The sequence below is a fragment of the Plasmodium sp. gorilla clade G2 genome (genome assembly GCF_900097015.1).
Source record: "Plasmodium sp. gorilla clade G2 genome assembly, chromosome: 12".
NCBI lineage: Eukaryota > Apicomplexa > Aconoidasida > Haemosporida > Plasmodiidae > Plasmodium > Plasmodium adleri (nom. inval.).
In genome coordinates, this window is record NC_041704.1 from 335001 (window position 1) to 354458 (window position 19458).

Genomic DNA, 19458 nt, shown 5'->3' on the forward strand with positions numbered 1-19458 from the left:
TGAAGAAAAAAAAAAAAAAAAAAAGAACTTAGGTAATTCTCATTATGACTAATATAAAATTTTCATAAAAAAGAATATTTACCATAGATCTAGATATTATATATAAAAAAAAATATATATATATAAGTGTAATTCATTTATTCATATATATGTATTTATATATATACTTATGTATAAAATTTATTATATTTTTTTTTTTTTTTCTTTCTAATCCTACCAACAATTATTCTCACATTTAAAAGAAAAATATTGAATTCATTGTTCTTCAATAATATATATGTGTATTCTTAATACATTTTAATATAATAATAATAAAAAAAAAAAAAAAATCATAATAAAATATGTTCACTAATTTTAATATATATAATTATTATTTTTTGAATAAAAAAATATAATATATATATATGTAAATGTAGAAAACGCATTTATTCAATATATATGGACACATATTCTTATATAATTATCTACTTTAATAAATGTGGACTCATTTTCATTTTTTATGTAGATTTTTAATAAAAAAAAAAAAAAAAAAAAAAAAAAAAATTATGGTTACAATAAAAATCGTTACATATGGTGTATTAGGACTTTCATTATATAAGCATCATTTTTTAAATGCAATATATTAAAATTATCATTTAATCAAATAAAAAAAAATAATAATAAAATAAATAAATATACATATACATACATATATAAGCATATGATACTCATCTAATTATTAAAATTTGTCTTTTGCTATTAAAAATATTAATTATTTTAAAAATTAAGCTTAAGAGAAACACATACACAAATTTTATGATAAATGTGTTACATGTATATTATATATATATATATATATATATATATGTATATATACACATAAAAAAAAAAAATAAAATAATAAATAAATACTCATAAATTATTAAAAATTATATATTTAAAAAAATAAGAATACAAACAACGTACGGTATAATAAAATAATATCTAATATAGATAACGAAAAGAACTATTATAAATTCTTATGCTTATATTAAAAAAAATTAAAATATGTATACACATAAATATATATGTAAAAATATATATGAAACATTTTCTATATATTAAATTTACATATGTAAGTTATATGATTAACATATAAATGTAAGGTGAAAAAGTAAGCACTTTTATATATGCAATATGCACTATTTATATTAAACATTATGGTGTGTATTGAATCGTATATTGGCCTTTATATTATTATTCAGAATTCATAATTTATTTGTTCATAAAATTTTTATTTCTTTGTTATATTCATACAACTTCTGAACATAACTGTATCTATCTGTGTATTTTATTTTCATTCTTAATTTTTTCTATTTGGCCTTTCCATTTTATAATATAATAAATAAATAGAGAAATAAATAGAGAAATTAATAGAGAAATTAATAGAGAAATAAATAAATAAAGAAGAATGAAAAAAACGAAATCTTTAATTATATATATATATATATTTATTTATTTATTTATATAAATAAATAAATCTTAACACATATAATTACACATAAAAAAAATTATATAAAAAATTTATGACCAAAAATATTTTATATAATAACACATATAAATTAATCCTTATATATTTTATGTAATTAAAGAATTACATATATATATATATAAACCTTTATAAATAATAATATATAAATGACTTGTTTTTTCCAAATAAAAATAACTGTTGAAATATTTTTTCCTTTTCTTATCCTTATTTTTTGCTTTATTATTTAAATTATGTACTACATTTAACTTCAATATACTTGAGTTTTTTTTAAATATATAAAAAAAAAAATAAGTATAAGAATCAGTACACAGTTTTTACATACTATATAAATGTTTTATATACTGTTTACAAAATTCTCTTATTTTATATTATATATATTATTAATATATATAATATAATATAATAGATATTTTTTATTATGTTTTTTAAATAAGAAAAAAACATTTAATATTTTTCACAAAATTATTTATATATAAAAAATATTAAAAAGACCTGCTTCTATTCTCTTGAATTTTTTAGCATTTTTTAAAAATACCCCAAAATATGATTGTAACAAAAAGGTACTAAAAATTTTTTTTTTTTTTTTCTCCATATAAATAACTCAATTTTTCTATAAATTTTAGTTCAAATAATTTTTTAATTTTAATTTATTCCTTAGTAAATTATTATATATATAATACAATATAATATATTAAATGTATAATCCTTTTAAATTTTTTTTTTTCTTTTTAAATATATATCAATGATTTTGTAATAATAATTTTATAAATGTATACTTTCTATTATTCTTAAGAGAAAACACATATAATTAATTATATTATAAAATAGATCAAATGAAGGTATTTAATATTATATATTATAAATATTTTTAGTTAACAGAATGTTATTATGATGTGTTTATTATCCTTTTCTTATATATATATATATATATATATATATATATATATATATATGTAACAAAGTACTAAAATGTATATATATTAATAAAGCTAAAAATAAAACATAAATATATAAATATATAAACATATATTTATATTGAACAAAATATACAAATTAATATTATCCAACACTTTAATACATTTCTATATAGAATAAACTTCATATATAAATCTTTATGTATATTGTTATATACATATATATACAAAATGAAGAAAGTGAATCATTAAAATGGATTCCACTATATAAAGTCCATATGTTTATACCCATGATTCATTATTCTATTATTAAAAAATATATACATGTGTATGTGTATATATATATTTAACTTTTTATATGAACAGTTCATGTAATATTTTATTTCTTTATTCATATACCAAGTAAAAACTCCATTTGTTCTTTCTATAAAATAAGATTATACAAAATATATATACATATATATACATACATATATGTATATATGTATGTATGTATGGAAAACAAAATATTTTATGTTACAAACATATTTTTTATAATGCATATTATATGAGATTAATAAAACATACTTGTTTTCTTGAATATTCCATGAAATATTTGTTGTTTTCTAAGCTCTATATATTTATCATAATGATATAAGGAAAAGAATTAAAAACATACATATATATATCAGACAATATATATATATATATATATATATATATATATATATTATATTAACCTTTCTGAAATAGTTTTGTGTTTTATGTTTCTCCATTTTCCTCTCCTTTTCGCTAGAATATTATAACAAGTACAAAAAAAAAATATGTGATGGTATAATATTTTTTTTTTTTTTTTCTTTTCCCAAATTAATTATAATTATAATATATTATTTTAAAGAATATAATCATATATATATATATATATATATATGTGTGTATAAAATTTTTATGTAATTATTAATTTTTTATATTTAACATTTGATTTAGTAAATTGTCGTCTAAAAGTGATTCTGTATAAAAAACATTAATAACGGAATAAGGAGGCTCATTCTAAAACATCAAACAACATATATTAAATATAATTGAATGTTTTTATATTATTATTTTTGATTTTAAGTGTATTTAAATATTACACAATATAAATATTTAATAATTAATAAATATAAGAAATATTAGACCAAAAAAAAATTTATTATATATTGATATTTTTACCATATCCCTATCTATTTGGAAAAATACGCCATTCTTTTTTATAAAATCTCCATTACCCTTTTTAAGTACTTCACATGAAAGGAAAAAAGGAAATATAAGAACAAAAAAAAATAGAATTTTCTCCCACATTATTTTTATTATTTTGTATATATATATATATATTTATAGAAAAATGAAATATAATATTATACTATATATATATAGAAGTACAACGGTTTCTCATATGAAGAATTTAACTTCATTATTATATATATATATGATGATATATTTAATAATAATTAGATCGATACGTTTTGTTTTATGTATATTATGTTTAATTCTTTAAGAAAAAAAAAAAAAAAAAAGAGAAGAGAAAAAAAGTAAAACATATTTTCTAATATTTATTTATTATATTAATATTATAATATGGTGTACCTCAAATTTTGTGTATATACGCCTTTCCTTTTAAAATAACAGGAGTTATTTTATTATTTATTTTTTAATACAATCATAATGATTTGGAAAATGAACATACATTTTGTTTACCGTAAAGAAAAAGAAAAAATATAGACAACTTTAAATTGTTTTTAAAAATATTTTATATTGATATGATGGCTTAACATAAAGACACACACATTATTATATAAACGTTTTTTTTTTTTTTTTTTTTTTTTTTTTTTTTTTTTTTTTTTGGTGGGGATATCTATCACATATTATAATATTTCTTATAAACACTCAGAAGTTACATATAAAGAATTTATTAGGAAAATATAAAATGGTTTATATGATATAGAAACATGTTAAATATTTATCAATGTTCCTTTTATTTTATTTCATTTTTTTAATTAATCTTAAATGTTCAGATAATAAATGAATGAAACGTATTATTTTTGGTTGTTTAAAAATGGAGATATTAAATATAAGTGAATATTTTAATTTATAAATGTTATAATAATTATGTATGTGTTTTTTCAAAAAATAAAGAATGTTTTGGGATTGAATATATTTTAAGAAAAAAAAAAAAAAAAAAAAAAAATACAATTATTTTAATAATGATAATTTGAAGCAGAAATGAATATTATATATATATATTTTTTTTAATTTTATCAGATATGTATTGAAAAAGGATCTATTATATTAATATATATATTTAACCAAAAATAAAGGGATCAAAATAAAGGAAAACAAAGAATTCTCTTTTTTTTTTTATATAACATGCATGTTGTAGAGCTGTATATAAAATATTATATATTTGGTTTCTTATGTCTATTGAATGAAAAATTATTTAAATTATTTATATTTATTTGTGTAAGCTCTTTTTTATTTATTTTTTTTTTTTTAATTTGTTTTGTCTTGGTCATTTTATTTATTTCATATTATGAATTACTTTGTACCTTCATTTGTTATATAATATTCATTATTTGTTATATTTTATTTCATTTTATTTTTTTTCACTTTTTTGAAAACCTTAACTATTTAAGAAGAACCATATATATAATAAATAAAAATAAAAACATACACATATATATATATATATATATATATATATATATATATATATGATCTTTTTTTTTTTTTTTTGTCATATCTTTTGAATTATCATTTGATACCTTTTTTAAATTTTAATTGTTCTTACATATTTTCCCTTTCAAAATAATAAAAAAAAAAAAAAAAAAATGTCTGATTATTTTACAATTTTAAGCAACATATTTACCTCGACGTCCTTAAAAAAGAAATATAGTAGTAGGCAAAGTACAAAAAGTAGAACGAATGAAAAGAGAGTAAAATTGATTCGCTTAAGAAATGGACATTTTAGAAGAATTGTAGATATATCAAATATTGATGAAAAAAGTATATTTCCTAAATCATGCACTTTTGCTTCTATATCATCTGCATCAAACGAAAATGGTTTGTCACTAAAATATATATATATATATATATATATATATATATATATGATAAAAATAAATAAAAAAATTAAATAAGATAACAAATAAACAATTTAAATGTTTATTATTTATTCATTATATTATATTTATTATTATTTATTATTTATTTATTTATTTTTTTATTATTATTCCACTTTTTAGATAGGAAAAACAGCACAGAAGATACGAAAGAACCAGAAAAGAATTTATACGAAAAAAGTAATACGTCGTCAAGTATTAGCATAATAATTAATTTTGACGAATCTGATGAAAATAAATCCGCTCAAGATAACCATTCGATAGATACAATATCAGATATTTCTTTTACACAGACAAGCAGAAAAAGTATGGAAATTGAATCAAACACATGTGCGTCTTATAGGGAAGTTGGAAGGGAAGAAATAGAAGAAGAGGAAGAAGAAGAAAAAGAAGAAGAGGAAGAGGAAGAGGAAGAGGAGGAAGAAAAGGAAGAAGAAGAAGAAGAAGTTGAGGAAGAAGAAAAAGAAGAAGAGGAAGAAGAAGTTGAAGAAGAAGAAGAAAAAGAAGAAGAGGAAGAGGAAGGACTTAAAACCGAAGAAGAAAAAGAAGAGGATAAAGAAGTACAACCTGAAGAAGAATTAATAGAAGAAAAAAAAGAGGAGGAAGAAAAAAAAGAGGAAGAAGAGAAAAATTTGGAAGCACCATCAAAAACATTAATGAAAGGAGTTAATACAAATATATATTTCTTATCTACAAAAGAAAGAATTGAAGCTCTTATGTGTTATAATTATATAAGTAATGCTATAATATTTGAAAAGGGGAAATTTCTAAGATATATATTTATGAATAATGTTAATAATATTATAGTTAATGGCCATATGATAGATACGTTATGTAAAAAAGAAAAAATTAAATATATTTTACCAAGTAATTCAATTATTATAGAATCTAATGATTTTATTAAACCTCTTATTATAGAATTTGATTCAAATATTTCTAAAAAAATATTTGTTAAACATTTGAAAATGGTTGATACTTTCAAATTAGATGATAAAATATATAGGGAATATTTAAACGATCTTTCAGAACATGAACGAGATCGTCTCAAACATGTTGAGAGTTTTTATTCAAATGCAATCAAAGTTCATAATACATAATAAATAAATATATATATATATATATATATATATATATATATATATATATATATTTATATTTATTTATTTTTATAAATAATATTTCTTATGTGTACAATTTAATAGTATACACATATAATTAAAAAAAAAAAAAAAAAAAAACATATTATATATATATGTATATATAAACAATTTGTTATTTTTCATTTTATATCATCTTTTTTTGTATTTCTTTTTTTTTTTTTTTTTTTTTTGATCAAATTATATATTTTGTATGTATAATTTTATTATTTCATTTTTTTGATAGACCTTATCATTGTTTTTTAGCTCTCGTTCTTTATTAAAATAAATAAATATATAAATATATATATATATATATATTTATTTATATATAGTTGATGTTTTAATGTTTCACTGTTTATTTTTTTTTTCTTATATATATATATATATATATATACATGTAATATGTATATATTTTTTTCTCCTTAATTTTTATGATTTAATCATTTATGTAATTTAATATTTTTTTTTTATTTAAAAAGGAAAAACCTAAATATAAATTACGCTTTTTAAATATTTATAATATGTAATAAATATATAAACTTACAAGATTTATTCATTTAATAAAAATATTAATATATCAAATAGTGGAACCATAACACATATAAGTTAAATATTATATATAAGTACATATTCATATAATATGAGTAAAATAAAGAAGTATAAATAATATACTGTATGAATGATGATATTTTCTAGTTGTGTATAATATTTTTGGATTTATCTCAATAAAATATATACAGAATTTTAATAATAGTAATAAGAATAATATTATTATTATTAATATGTATGTGTTGATATAATTTTTATTAAAATCTCTTTTTCATTATTAGTATGAAACATGTCACTCTTTAAAGCGTCATGAAAATACAGATTATATTTATTCTTTTATTGAATATGATCCATTCTTTTGTTATAAAAAAGGTAATTAAAAAGTAATTTTTTTCGTTTTTTATTTATAATACCAAAAAAATGATTATATGGAATATATACTCCAAAAAGAAAAATATATATATATACATATATATATATATATATATATGTTTACATTTCTGTACAGTTAAAATGGGAAGGTGAACAATATCATAAAACAAAGTTTAAGTTATATAGAACTAGATATTTTAGAAAGTATAGAACAATTCCATACATCAAAGATTCAGGAGAAACTCATATAGATGAATTAACCCGAGAAAGAGTTCGATTAAATAAGCATACAGCAAATTCAATAACACTTGGAGCTAATTATTTATTTATTTGTAATTTGGATAATAGACTGTCTTCCAAAGATGTTACACACTTTTTCAATTATTTTGTTGGAATAGATAACTGTATAGCAAAGATAAAGAAAAATAGATTTACAGGTATGTAAACATATATATATATATATATATATATATATGTATATATGTGTATATTATTATATATTATATAATTATTTATTTTTAGGACGAAATATGGGACATGGGATTTTAAAATTTAAGAAACCTTGTGATGCCACCTTGGTTTTATTAAATTATCAAGGTATTAAATTGGGAGATAAAAATATTATTTTAACGGAAGCATTTAAAAATGATCATTTAAAACAAAAAAAACATATCTGTAATGTGATACAACCAAGTAGTAGTTATTAAAAGTTTAAAAAAAGAAATAATAAAATAACATCAAAATTTTATATAGTCAGCTATTTTTTAAAAATTGGTATCACATGGAATATACATCAACATTATATAGTTATCATATATAAATAAATAAATAAATAAATAAATAAATAAATAAATAAATAAATACATTAATATATATATATATATATATAATATTACAAAAAATAAAGACAAATTCACAAGAAGATTAAATTTTTTTTAGTATAAATCATGTTTAGTAAACAATTATTCATAGTTGTATATATATATATATATACATATTTTTTTTTTTTGGTATTCTGTTTTTACATTATATTACACTATATTATATCATTTTTTTTATTGTCACGCGTTAATATTTTTTTGTTATATATATATATATATATTTTATTTTTTCATTGACATTTTAAAAACTTCAAGACAATGCCTATAGCATTATTTAACTGTTTCTCGTAATCACTTGAGACATCTATTTTGTTCAATTCAACGTTATAAACCTTTACAAATCTGTTTGATATCCATCTTCTTTGTTTCTTTGCATATTTATATGTTCTTCTTATTAAGTTGTCTTTACATTTTTCTAATAATTTTGGATCATCTATGTTATCCATTTTTTTTTTAATATATTCATCAAATTCTTTATATGCAATACTTTGATTAATACCTTTTGTAAGGAAGCTTAAATTTCGGTCATTGTTTATCTGTTTTAATTTAATGGCTTCATCTAACAATCCGTTAGATATCATTAATTCCACACGATTTTTTATTTTCATTTTTAAAAGTTCGTCATCATTATAATCTAAATAAAATATACATGGAGAGAATCTCATTTTATCTATATTATTATTTTTATGATTTTTTATTTTTATTAAATCACTATGTTTTTTATTATATGTATAAAAAATATCTAAACTTCTACAAACACGTTTTCTATCATTTTTATGTAATTGATTAGCTCTTTCTTCATCAATATTTTTTAATTCTTCATACAGTTCTTCATTTGTTTTATTTACATATTTATCTAATTCTAATAAATCATCATTTTTTTCAGAAATACATTTAATATTGTTATTTGATTGTAATTGTTCATCTAAATATTCATCTTCTCTTTTATCGATTTGCTCATTATTTGTTTGTTCATTTTTTTCTTCTTCTTTTCTTATATCAATTACTGATTCCCATAATAAGGATTCAATATATAATAAGGTTCCTCCAGCAATAATAGGAATTTTATTATTTCCGTTCATATTTTTAATAAGGGGTATAGTATAATTTATATACTTGTGAGCATTAAAAGTATCATTTGGATGGCATACATCTAGAAGATGATGTTTTACATCTCTCATTTCTTCTTCTTCAACTTTAGCTACACCTACATTAAAATTTTGATACACTTGCATAGAATCTGCACTTATAATTTCACTTTTTATTTTATATTTCATTAATTGTTCAGATAAATCTATACTAAATTTAGTTTTACCACTACACGTAACACCTATAATTATAATAATTTTTTCTTTTTTTTTTGAATTTCCATCTGTAAAAAATTTAAATTGAGTAATATCAAGAGGATTCATAATTTTAATATGATCATCATTTAAATTATTTATCATATCATTCGTTTTATGTGACAATAATTTATTGTCTCCTTCCTCATTTTTATTATTTACACTTTTACATATTTTACTATTATCCATATTCTTTTCCTTTCCATGTAATTTTAATAAATCCATTATATCACTATCATTAATATTTGAATTGTTCATATAAATCTTTACATTGTTTTTTTCGAATCCTTTTGATACTATTTTATGATTACTATTATTTAATACTTTGTGTAAACATTCTATTGTATTATTTATATGCCTATTGTTTATTAAATATGAATAACATTTTCTGTTCTTATTATTTTGTTGACATATCGTTGTCTTTACCTTACTATTATTTTTATACGATAATTTTAATATATTGTTTTTTTTCTTATATATATTTGTTCTTAACAAAAAATTATTAAAAACATATTTCTCCTTTTCTAATATATTCTTTTGTTTTATATATTCTATTTTATTCAACTTAATATTTTTGTCATATACCATAAAGCAATTACCAACTATTGTAGAAGTATTGATTTTTTTTTTTTTGAATAAATTAATATTTAGTAATAATATAAAGTATATGAGAATCACATATTTATTAAAAGGCATTTATATTAATAAATATATATATATGAATTATATATACATGTTGGTATAATAGATATATTTTTTTTAAAAAAGCTTTTTCCTTTAAAAGGTTTATATGAATAAATATTAATTAAATATATATATAAAATAAATAAATAGATATATATATAATATATATATTATATGTTGATATTAATCGTTTCTTTCTTATTTTATCATATTATTTTTTTTTATTCTTATTTTATTATATATTTTTTACTCTTCTATTTTTGTATATATTATATATATATATATACGTGTTTGCAAAAAAATGTTAACAAAATATAGAGAGGGGCATTTGTTTCTTCAAATTTATAGTTAATATGTATATAAACAATTAATAAGAAACAATTAAGTACAAAATGAAAATAAATATATATATATATATATATATATTTTTTTTTTTTATATGGTAATAAAAATTTAAGGGGCAAATAAAACAATCAAAAAAAAAGAAAATTAAAAAAAAAAAAAAAAAAAAAAAAAATTTCCTTCTAGTCAACAATTCCTTTATTTATATTTCTAAAAATTTTTCAAAGTCTGTAATTTTAATGTTTCTACTATGGGTGAATATTGAGCTATAACTTTTGAAATAGAAAAATGTAGAGCATCCTTTATCATTTCACTTTGTGCTTTTAATAATTTCATTTGTAATTCTAAAATTTTTTGTCTTTCTAATTTTTCTGTAATGTCTCTTTTCTTTTGCATTTGCATAACCAGTTCATCTATAGTTGGATAACTGTCATAAAAAAAAAAATTATAATATATATAAGAATATTATATATTATGTATATTTTTTTTTTTTTTTTGTATAAATTTTATAATTCTTTTTTAAAAAAAAAATACTTATAATCCGTTTGGCTTATTTTTACATTTAAGATATTCCCCGTATTTTCATTTTCTTCTTGTTCTAAAAATGATGATTGACTTAGAGAACTTTTCTATAAATAAATAAAAATAAATATTATTTATATATTTATCTCGATTTTTTTTTTTTTTTTTTTTTTGTTAAATATTATATAGGAATATACTTTCGTTTTTTCCCTTTCTTCAGCTTTTCCCAGTTCTTTCAACTCTTTCTCTAAGCTTCTATGTACAATCTATAGCAAAATGTTATTATATAATAACATAGGTGATTAAAATAAGTAAATATTCTTATATAAATATAATGTACGCATATACACACACACATACATATATATATATATATATATATATTTATATATTTACCTGTTTATCAACCAAAAAGGGATTCAATTGAAGTTGTATTTGTTTTTCTAATTCTAGCATTGTTATATCTGTCAATATATCTAATTCAGATATAGCCGTTTCAAACATCTAGGAAATAAAATTAAAAAAAAAAAAAAAAAAAAAAAGGAGATATTTCATATATTATTAAAACGATATATTATAACATTATATTCATATATTTTTTTATTCTTATAAAAATTACATTTACTTCTTCATCTGTTCTGTATTGTTCTATTTCTTCAATTTTTTCTTTTATTAAAACGCTAGGTTCACTTATTTCAGTTAACTTGAGAAGTATTTCGAAAAAAAACAAAAAAAAATAGAAAGTTCAAAAATTATACGTTTTCGCCTTTTCAATCATATTTTAAATATTATTGTATATATAAAATATATATATGAAGTTATATATATATATATATATATATATATATTTATTTATTTTCCATACCGATATTTTTACAGAAGGAATAGTTTTATTCAAATAATTTTGCTGTAGAAATGACGTGTGTTTTCTAAGTTCTGGTGGTGGTAACGGTCCACCTTTTCTTTCATACATTTGTGAAGCATTTTTTGAAGTTTTCTCTTCATCATTGGTTTCCTTTATTTTTCTTAAATTTTTCTTTTTTTTTAAAATTTTTACTGAATTGGAAATAACAGAACTTAACATATTGGGGTCATTAAAAATGCTTAATGAATTTTCAACCGTATCTTTTATTTTCAGCTTTGACATGAACAAGGACTTATTATATTCATCTTCCAGTTTTTGCATCATGCCCTATAAATATATAAAAAGAATTAAATAAAATAGTCCCCATGAAATTTAGATCATTTTGTATTATTGTAACCTGTATAATTTTTTTCTCACCTCTTCCAATTTGAGTCTTGCAGATTCCAAAATTTTAATTTCTGCAGAAACTTGTGGCAACGGCTAAGATTCAAAAAAAAAAAAAAAAAAAAAAAAAAAATAAAATAAAATAATATATTAATATAATATAAAATTCATAACAGACCTATTACAAAATGCATTTTTCTATTAATTACATTACTTTTTTTTGTAAATATATATTATAATATATATTTATACATTTTTAGATTCTTAATTTTTTTTTTTTTTTTTTTTTTTTTTTTTTAACATTTTCTGGAGGACTTAATTTAACTTCTATTGATGGTAAAGACTTAGAATTATATTCAAAGTCTATAGGCCAATCATTTAAATTTTGCTAAATATGGAAAAAAAAAGGAAAGATATATATTTTTAGATTAAACTATTTTTATATATAAATGAAGAGGGAAATATTTTATGCATCTGAAGTTTTTTCTTATTATTATTATTTTATTTTTTTTGGGTGTACTTCATCAGATAAATATCTGTGAACAGAACACAACACCAAAATGATATAAATGCAGAAGGAATTATGTCGTAACAACATTTTGCTTTGTATTTGTTTAATATTTGTTTTAATTTAATTTTTTTTTTTTAATGTTTATAGATACAAAAAAGGGAAAAAAAAAAGAATATGTAATTTTTAATAAGACATAATGGAGAAAGATATATTCATAATAATGTTAATATCAAAATAACATATTATTCTTAAAAATATAATAATATAGATAGAATATATGTATTTAATTATATATAAAGTATACAAATGTATATACACTTAATATTTTATAAAGTTTAATAAAATATATAAATTTAAATAAAATAACATATATCATTACAATATTTATTACATATCTTTTATATACAAACATTTATATAGTAATTATAATATATACAAAATGAATGTATGAGAAAAAATTCATTGTTATATTTTATTATTTGTTCATATATAAATATCTATATATAACAAGGTATTTACTGTTATTAATTGCTACTTTTATTTTTCATAATATATAGAAGTCTTATTATATAACGAGCTAATCGTCTTTACCACTTTGGCTATCACTTTGGCTTTCACTTTGGCTATCACTTTGGCTTTCACTTTGGCTTTCACTTTGGCTTTCACTTTGGCTGTCACTTTGGCTGTTACTTTGGCTGTTACTTGGACTATCACTTTGACTGCTACTCTCGCCATCATTTTCACTATCACTTTGAATATCATTTTGGTTTTTACCATTGTTATTATTTGTTCCTTCAGATTTCTTATCATTTCTAGATAACGTTTCTCCGTCACTTTGACTGTCACTTTTATTTATGCTCTCAGAATGATTTTTGACTTTATTTTCACTCTCACTATTGCTATCACTTTGACTATCCGCTTCTTGATCACCTTTAAACTCATCGTGAATTATTTTTTTACTTTCATTATCATTATCACTTGTACTATCACTTTCATCATCATTATCGTTATCACTCTCACTTTCTGATGTATTTTCATTCTTATTTTTGTCATCAATGGTGTTTTTCTTTTCATCTGAACATGTACTTTCGCTGAGGCTCCCATTTGCACTTTTATCATCACTTTTGACATCACTTTCTTCATCGCTTTTTTCTTCACTTTTTTCTTCACTTTCATCTTCACTTTTTTCTTCATTTTCATCTTCACTTTTTTCTTCACTTTCATCTTCACTTTCTTCATCACTTTTTACTTCACTTGATTTTATATTTTCCTTTTCATCTTCTTTACTTTTAATACTATCATTATTAATATTATCTTTCTTTTCTTTATTTTTATCATTTTCATTTTGTTCATCATTACTTTCAGCTTTATTACTTGATCCTTCACTACTATCACTGCTGTAATGATCACTTTTACTTTCGTCATATTCTTTATCATTTTCATTTTTTGATTTATCATATATTTCAATCTCTTTTTCCTCTTTGTCAATTTGCTGATCTTTTTCTTCATTAACTCTTGAACGTATATCTTTCTTACTACTATCCTCCTCCTCTTCATCATCATTACTATCACCTTCATAAATATTTATGTCTTCTTCTTTTTCTTTCTCACTCTGTTCCTGTTCATCTTTCTGTATTATTTTGTCCATATTTTCAACACTTAAAATTTCTTCATTTTCATACTTCATATTTTCTTCCTTTAGTGGTATATTCTTTAATTCGATTTCTTTATGCTCATTCTTATTATTATCTTTATTATTATTATAATAATCTTTATATTTCTTAATATCCTGATCTTCTATTGGTTTGTATGTGTCATTCTCTTGACTATTTAACCCTTCAGGTATATTATCCGTATTATTATCTTTTATTTTTTCAATAATATTAATATCTGTTAACGTTTTTTTTTTATATGGAATTTCATAATTATTATCCTCCTCTTCTGATACAAAATCATGAAAAAATTCTTCATCAATATATATATCATTATACACATAATATTTCTTCAAAAATTGTTTAATACTTTTATAAAAGTGTTCATGTTCTAATAATCCTTCCATGATCTTATTTAAGAGTTTTAAGAATTCCATATTTTTTATTTTTATTTTATCCTTTAAAATCATAAAAGCATTTTCTATCTCACAATTTTGTTGATTATCCCCTTTTGAATGTACTACTTCCTTTTTTGTTTCATAATCATTAATATTTTTTAATGAAAAAATATCGTTGCCTTCAGAATTTTTATTACTATTTTCATTTGTTTGTGCGTTAAAAATGTCATTTTTTAGCACATTTTTATTGTCTTCCAATTTGTATTTATCTTTATCCTTACTCTCTTTTTCATCCTCATTTGTATCATAATCGTCTTGTTCTTTAAGGGTATAATCACTATTTTTTTCCTTTCTCATATTCGTCTTATCATTTTCATTATTTTCCTTTTGAACTTTTTCCTCAATCATACATGAATATTTCACATCATTTTTATCAACATCAACCTGTTCATTATCATCAACTTCTTCATATTCTTCATATTCTTCATACTCTTCATATTCTTCATACTCTTCGTATTCTTCCTCATTATCATCTTCCACCTCTTCTTCGACTTTTTCTTCTACTTTGTCTTCTACCTCTTCTTCTACTTCTTCTTCTACTTCTTCTTCGACTTCCTCTTCTACTTCTTCTTCTACTTCTTCTTCGACTTCTTCTTCTACTTCTTCTTCGACTTCTACTTCCTCTTCTAACCCTTCTTCAGCTACTTCTATATCTTCCTTGACCTCCTCATCTTCTATTTCCTCCTCTTCTGATGAGGAATATATTTTCTTTTTCCTACCCCTAACAATTGCCATATCTACTTTTCTCGATTCTGTTATCTTTTTATCAAAGTTTACAGGAGTGTATAATACCTTGCTTCCTTTAAAATTTTCAGACATTTTCCTAATATCATATTTATAATTTATTTGGTTGTTCTCTTCAATAACTTTTTTGCAACCTTTATTTGGAATATTCATTAAACTCTCCTTTTTATTATTTTCTTTTATATTTTTTTTTTTATGCTTAACGAAATCCTCTAACTTTTTATTCACAACAATTCTCTTTTGTGGTTTCACTTTTTTCGTAGATTCCTCATTTTTCTTGTCTTTTAAGAAAATATTTTTTAAAGCATTTGTAGCGTCAACATATTTAAATTCATTTTTAAATACGAACTTTTTTAGATTATGTGTCACTTTAGTTTCTTCATCTTTCTTTTTTTTATCAAACTTATACATTATTTAAAATTTAGCGATAAACATGGCATTATATAGGTTTTTTTTTTATTTTTTCAAAAAAAATGGATGAAAAGTAAAATGTATAATAAGTGACATAAAAGTATATATATATATATATATATATATATATATATAAATGTGTATATTTCTTTAAAAAGAGAATATGAAACGAAATACACACACATACAAAAAAAAAAAAAAATCAAATTGAATTAAAAGTAAAATAAATATAAATAAATACAAATATAATATATATATATATATATATATATAATTCCTTATTAATTTTGGCGAAAACAAACTCATATAGTAGTAATAATTATAATGACACGAATGATATATATTAATTTTTAATGATTAAAAAAAAAAAAAAAAAAAAAAAAAAAAGACAAATCGTAACACATATATATATATATATATATATAATAAATAGTTTTATAATATAAAAAGATTGTATTATCATTTTAAAATATCATACAAACAATTTTTTATGTATATTATTTTATCTTCTTTTTTTTCTGGTATTAGTTGTTTATATAAAAATAAAACTTTGAAATTCATTTTCTTAAATAATTTATATCTTTGTATAAAGTATGGAGTAATACATAACGTTCCTTGAAAAGTATTATAGTCAGATATACATTCTACAATCACATTAAACTCTTTTAGAAATATAGGTATTAGATAATTATATATATTAATTTCATGGATATTAAAATTTAATTCATATAATATACTTTTTATATTATTTATAAAAATATAATCTAATTCTTTATCTCTTAATATAATGGATGTATTAAAAGATTGTAAAAAGGATACATTTTCTTTATCTATATATTTTTTATTTATCCATGAACAAAAATCATATTCATATATCACTTGAATTTCTCTTATATGATATATATATTTTAATATATCCTTAATATTATCACATAATAATAAATGTCTTAATAAATCATTTAAATATTTATTTATATTCATAAATATATGTTCATCCATATTATCTTTACTTATGTTAAGTTTTAATAAATTTAATACTAAGGGATATATATGATCCTTTTCTTTTATATTAAATGTTAATATTTTAAGTCTACTTATTAACCTATTTATATCTTCCCTTTTTACAATAATTATATTAAAAAAGTGAAGGCAATTTAAAATTTCAGTTATTTCATATATATTATAAGAATGTATATTTTTTAAAATATTTGGCATTAATAATTTTATTTTTTCTTCATCCCTATTTTTACTATCTCTTAAATGAATAAGTTCATTCAACACACTGTTATGATAAGCAAATATATTTTCATTAGACCTTTCATTATCGATATTATTAACAGCCGTTTGTTCAATTGATGAATTCATACAAGTGTTCTTAATAGGTGAATTCTTTACATTCTTTTCTAATTGTATATCATCACATTCTTTTTCTTCATTATATTCTTCATATGTGTGTAATGTAGAAGCACTATATTGCGTGGAGAAATTAAATTGAGATCTTGCATTTAATGAGCTACATTTATTTATATTTTTGTAAATAAAAATATTTTGCAAATTGTAATGTATTAATCTCTTGATTTCTTTCTAAAAAAAAAAAAAAATGCACATATATATATATATATATATATAATATTATTATATATTGTATAAATTTAAATATTCATCTAATTTGTATAGGCTTTAAAAAAACCTACCGGATGGTTTAAAAATTGGCATAAAAATTTTATATTGCATATTATATTTATGTTTTTATTCATGTTTTTTCTTCTTTTTTCTTTTTCTTTTTTTTTTTTTTTTCTTTTTCTAGTTATTTTTACTTATCCTTAATTTCAAAAATGAAAAAAGGAGTATATTCAAAGAATTATAAAAAGGATCTTACATTCTAAAAAAATTATTATTTGCAATCAATTCTTTTTTTAAACTTTTACATATATTTATTTATAAGCAAAATGTTGTAATTATATATTATAATATATATATAATATATATATGGATATATATTTATAGTAGCACAATGTTCATAAATATATACGTAGTTTATAATGTGTTAATATAATTTTTTTTTTTTTTTTTTTTTTTTTTTTTTTTATTGAAATAAAAATTTGAACCTCTCTTTATAATATTCATTTTTTTCATTTTTTCTTTTTTTTTTGTTTGTTTTATATATATATATATATATATATATATATATATATATTTTGCTTAGAAAGCCTTAATAAAATTATATTTTTTCAACAATTTTTTCATAATGTGAAATTAATACATCCTTATTAGTTAATATGTATAATATATATGAATATTATATATATATATATATTTCTTTTTTTTTTTTTTTCCTTATTATTTTAAAAAATATACATGAGTAAAAAAAATGAAACACATTTTTTGGTATTTTTTGTTTTTCTTTCTTATTAATATATATAGAGTTAATGGGGTACATATAAAAGGAAGATGTGTATCTTTCATAAATAATAAATTAAATATAATCAATCATAAAACAAATAAAAGTATTAATCCATTATTTTGTTATAAAAAAAGAGTAAAAGCAAAGGAATTGAGGAAATTAACGACTGAGGAGCTTGAGAAGGTACTTAAAATTTTTTTTTTTGAAGAGAAAAATATAATTACATAAATTACATATATAAAGAAGTATATATATATATATATATAATATATATATTCTTTATTTTTTTATAGGAAATAATAAAATGTAGACTAGATATTCAAAAGTTTCAACAACAAGGTTTTTATGATATACATAATTATAATGTATTTTATGAAAAAAATGCCCGTAGAAAGTTAGCACAGTTGTTAACAATATACTACCAAAGATATTTAGATAATAATATAAGAATTAAATCGTAGTAACATAAATATATATATGTATATATATATATTATATATATTCATCATACTTATATTTTATTTAATCCATATTAATAAATAATTATATTACAAATTAGAACAACAGGATTATTCGACGACATTATTTCTTATTATTTTTTTTTTTAAATGTGTTAATTAAAAATAAAAAAAATAT

The 19458-nt window shown here is 19.0% G+C and overlaps 8 protein-coding genes across 8 annotated transcripts; 3 read left to right on the plus strand and 5 right to left on the minus strand.

The window, feature by feature from the left end:
• Window positions 1-2722: 2722 nt before the first annotated feature.
• Window positions 2723-3744, minus strand: PADL01_1207700 (conserved Plasmodium protein, unknown function; the record flags this gene model as incomplete). The annotated part of the gene is made up of 6 exons (XM_028683028.1): window positions 2723-2727; window positions 2824-2848; window positions 2992-3036; window positions 3144-3195; window positions 3380-3453; window positions 3616-3744. The coding sequence occupies 6 exons, from the start codon at window positions 3742-3744 to the stop codon at window positions 2723-2725; spliced, it is 330 nt and encodes a 109-aa protein (XP_028539246.1).
• A 1526-nt stretch (window positions 3745-5270) lies between these two features.
• On the plus strand, window positions 5271-6658 carry PADL01_1207800 (conserved Plasmodium protein, unknown function; the record flags this gene model as incomplete). Its single annotated transcript, XM_028683029.1, has 2 exons — window positions 5271-5502; window positions 5685-6658. The coding sequence occupies 2 exons, from the start codon at window positions 5271-5273 to the stop codon at window positions 6656-6658; spliced, it is 1206 nt and encodes a 401-aa protein (XP_028539247.1).
• A 900-nt stretch (window positions 6659-7558) lies between these two features.
• PADL01_1207900 (conserved Plasmodium protein, unknown function) lies at window positions 7559-8328 on the plus strand (the record flags this gene model as incomplete). The annotated part of the gene is made up of 3 exons (XM_028683030.1): window positions 7559-7621; window positions 7758-8058; window positions 8144-8328. 3 exons carry the CDS (start codon window positions 7559-7561, stop codon window positions 8326-8328), a joined length of 549 nt encoding a protein of 182 aa, XP_028539248.1.
• A 404-nt stretch (window positions 8329-8732) lies between these two features.
• Window positions 8733-10541, minus strand: PADL01_1208000 (tRNA delta(2)-isopentenylpyrophosphate transferase, putative; the record flags this gene model as incomplete). The annotated part of the gene is made up of 1 exon (XM_028683031.1): window positions 8733-10541. One exon carries the CDS (start codon window positions 10539-10541, stop codon window positions 8733-8735), a length of 1809 nt encoding a protein of 602 aa, XP_028539249.1.
• Window positions 10542-11081: 540 nt separating this feature from the next.
• PADL01_1208100 (blood stage antigen 41-3 precursor) lies at window positions 11082-13240 on the minus strand (the record flags this gene model as incomplete). The annotated part of the gene is made up of 9 exons (XM_028683032.1): window positions 11082-11298; window positions 11406-11500; window positions 11591-11659; window positions 11790-11897; window positions 12013-12096; window positions 12259-12585; window positions 12676-12738; window positions 12944-13030; window positions 13163-13240. The coding sequence occupies 9 exons, from the start codon at window positions 13238-13240 to the stop codon at window positions 11082-11084; spliced, it is 1128 nt and encodes a 375-aa protein (XP_028539250.1).
• A 490-nt stretch (window positions 13241-13730) lies between these two features.
• On the minus strand, window positions 13731-16418 carry PADL01_1208200 (conserved Plasmodium protein, unknown function; the record flags this gene model as incomplete). Its single annotated transcript, XM_028683033.1, has 1 exon — window positions 13731-16418. The coding sequence occupies one exon, from the start codon at window positions 16416-16418 to the stop codon at window positions 13731-13733; it is 2688 nt and encodes an 895-aa protein (XP_028539251.1).
• A 459-nt stretch (window positions 16419-16877) lies between these two features.
• Window positions 16878-18175, minus strand: PADL01_1208300 (conserved Plasmodium protein, unknown function; the record flags this gene model as incomplete). The annotated part of the gene is made up of 2 exons (XM_028683034.1): window positions 16878-18002; window positions 18113-18175. 2 exons carry the CDS (start codon window positions 18173-18175, stop codon window positions 16878-16880), a joined length of 1188 nt encoding a protein of 395 aa, XP_028539252.1.
• Window positions 18176-18789: 614 nt separating this feature from the next.
• PADL01_1208400 (apicoplast ribosomal protein L29 precursor, putative) lies at window positions 18790-19283 on the plus strand (the record flags this gene model as incomplete). The annotated part of the gene is made up of 2 exons (XM_028683035.1): window positions 18790-19005; window positions 19116-19283. 2 exons carry the CDS (start codon window positions 18790-18792, stop codon window positions 19281-19283), a joined length of 384 nt encoding a protein of 127 aa, XP_028539253.1.
• Window positions 19284-19458: the final 175 nt, after the last annotated feature.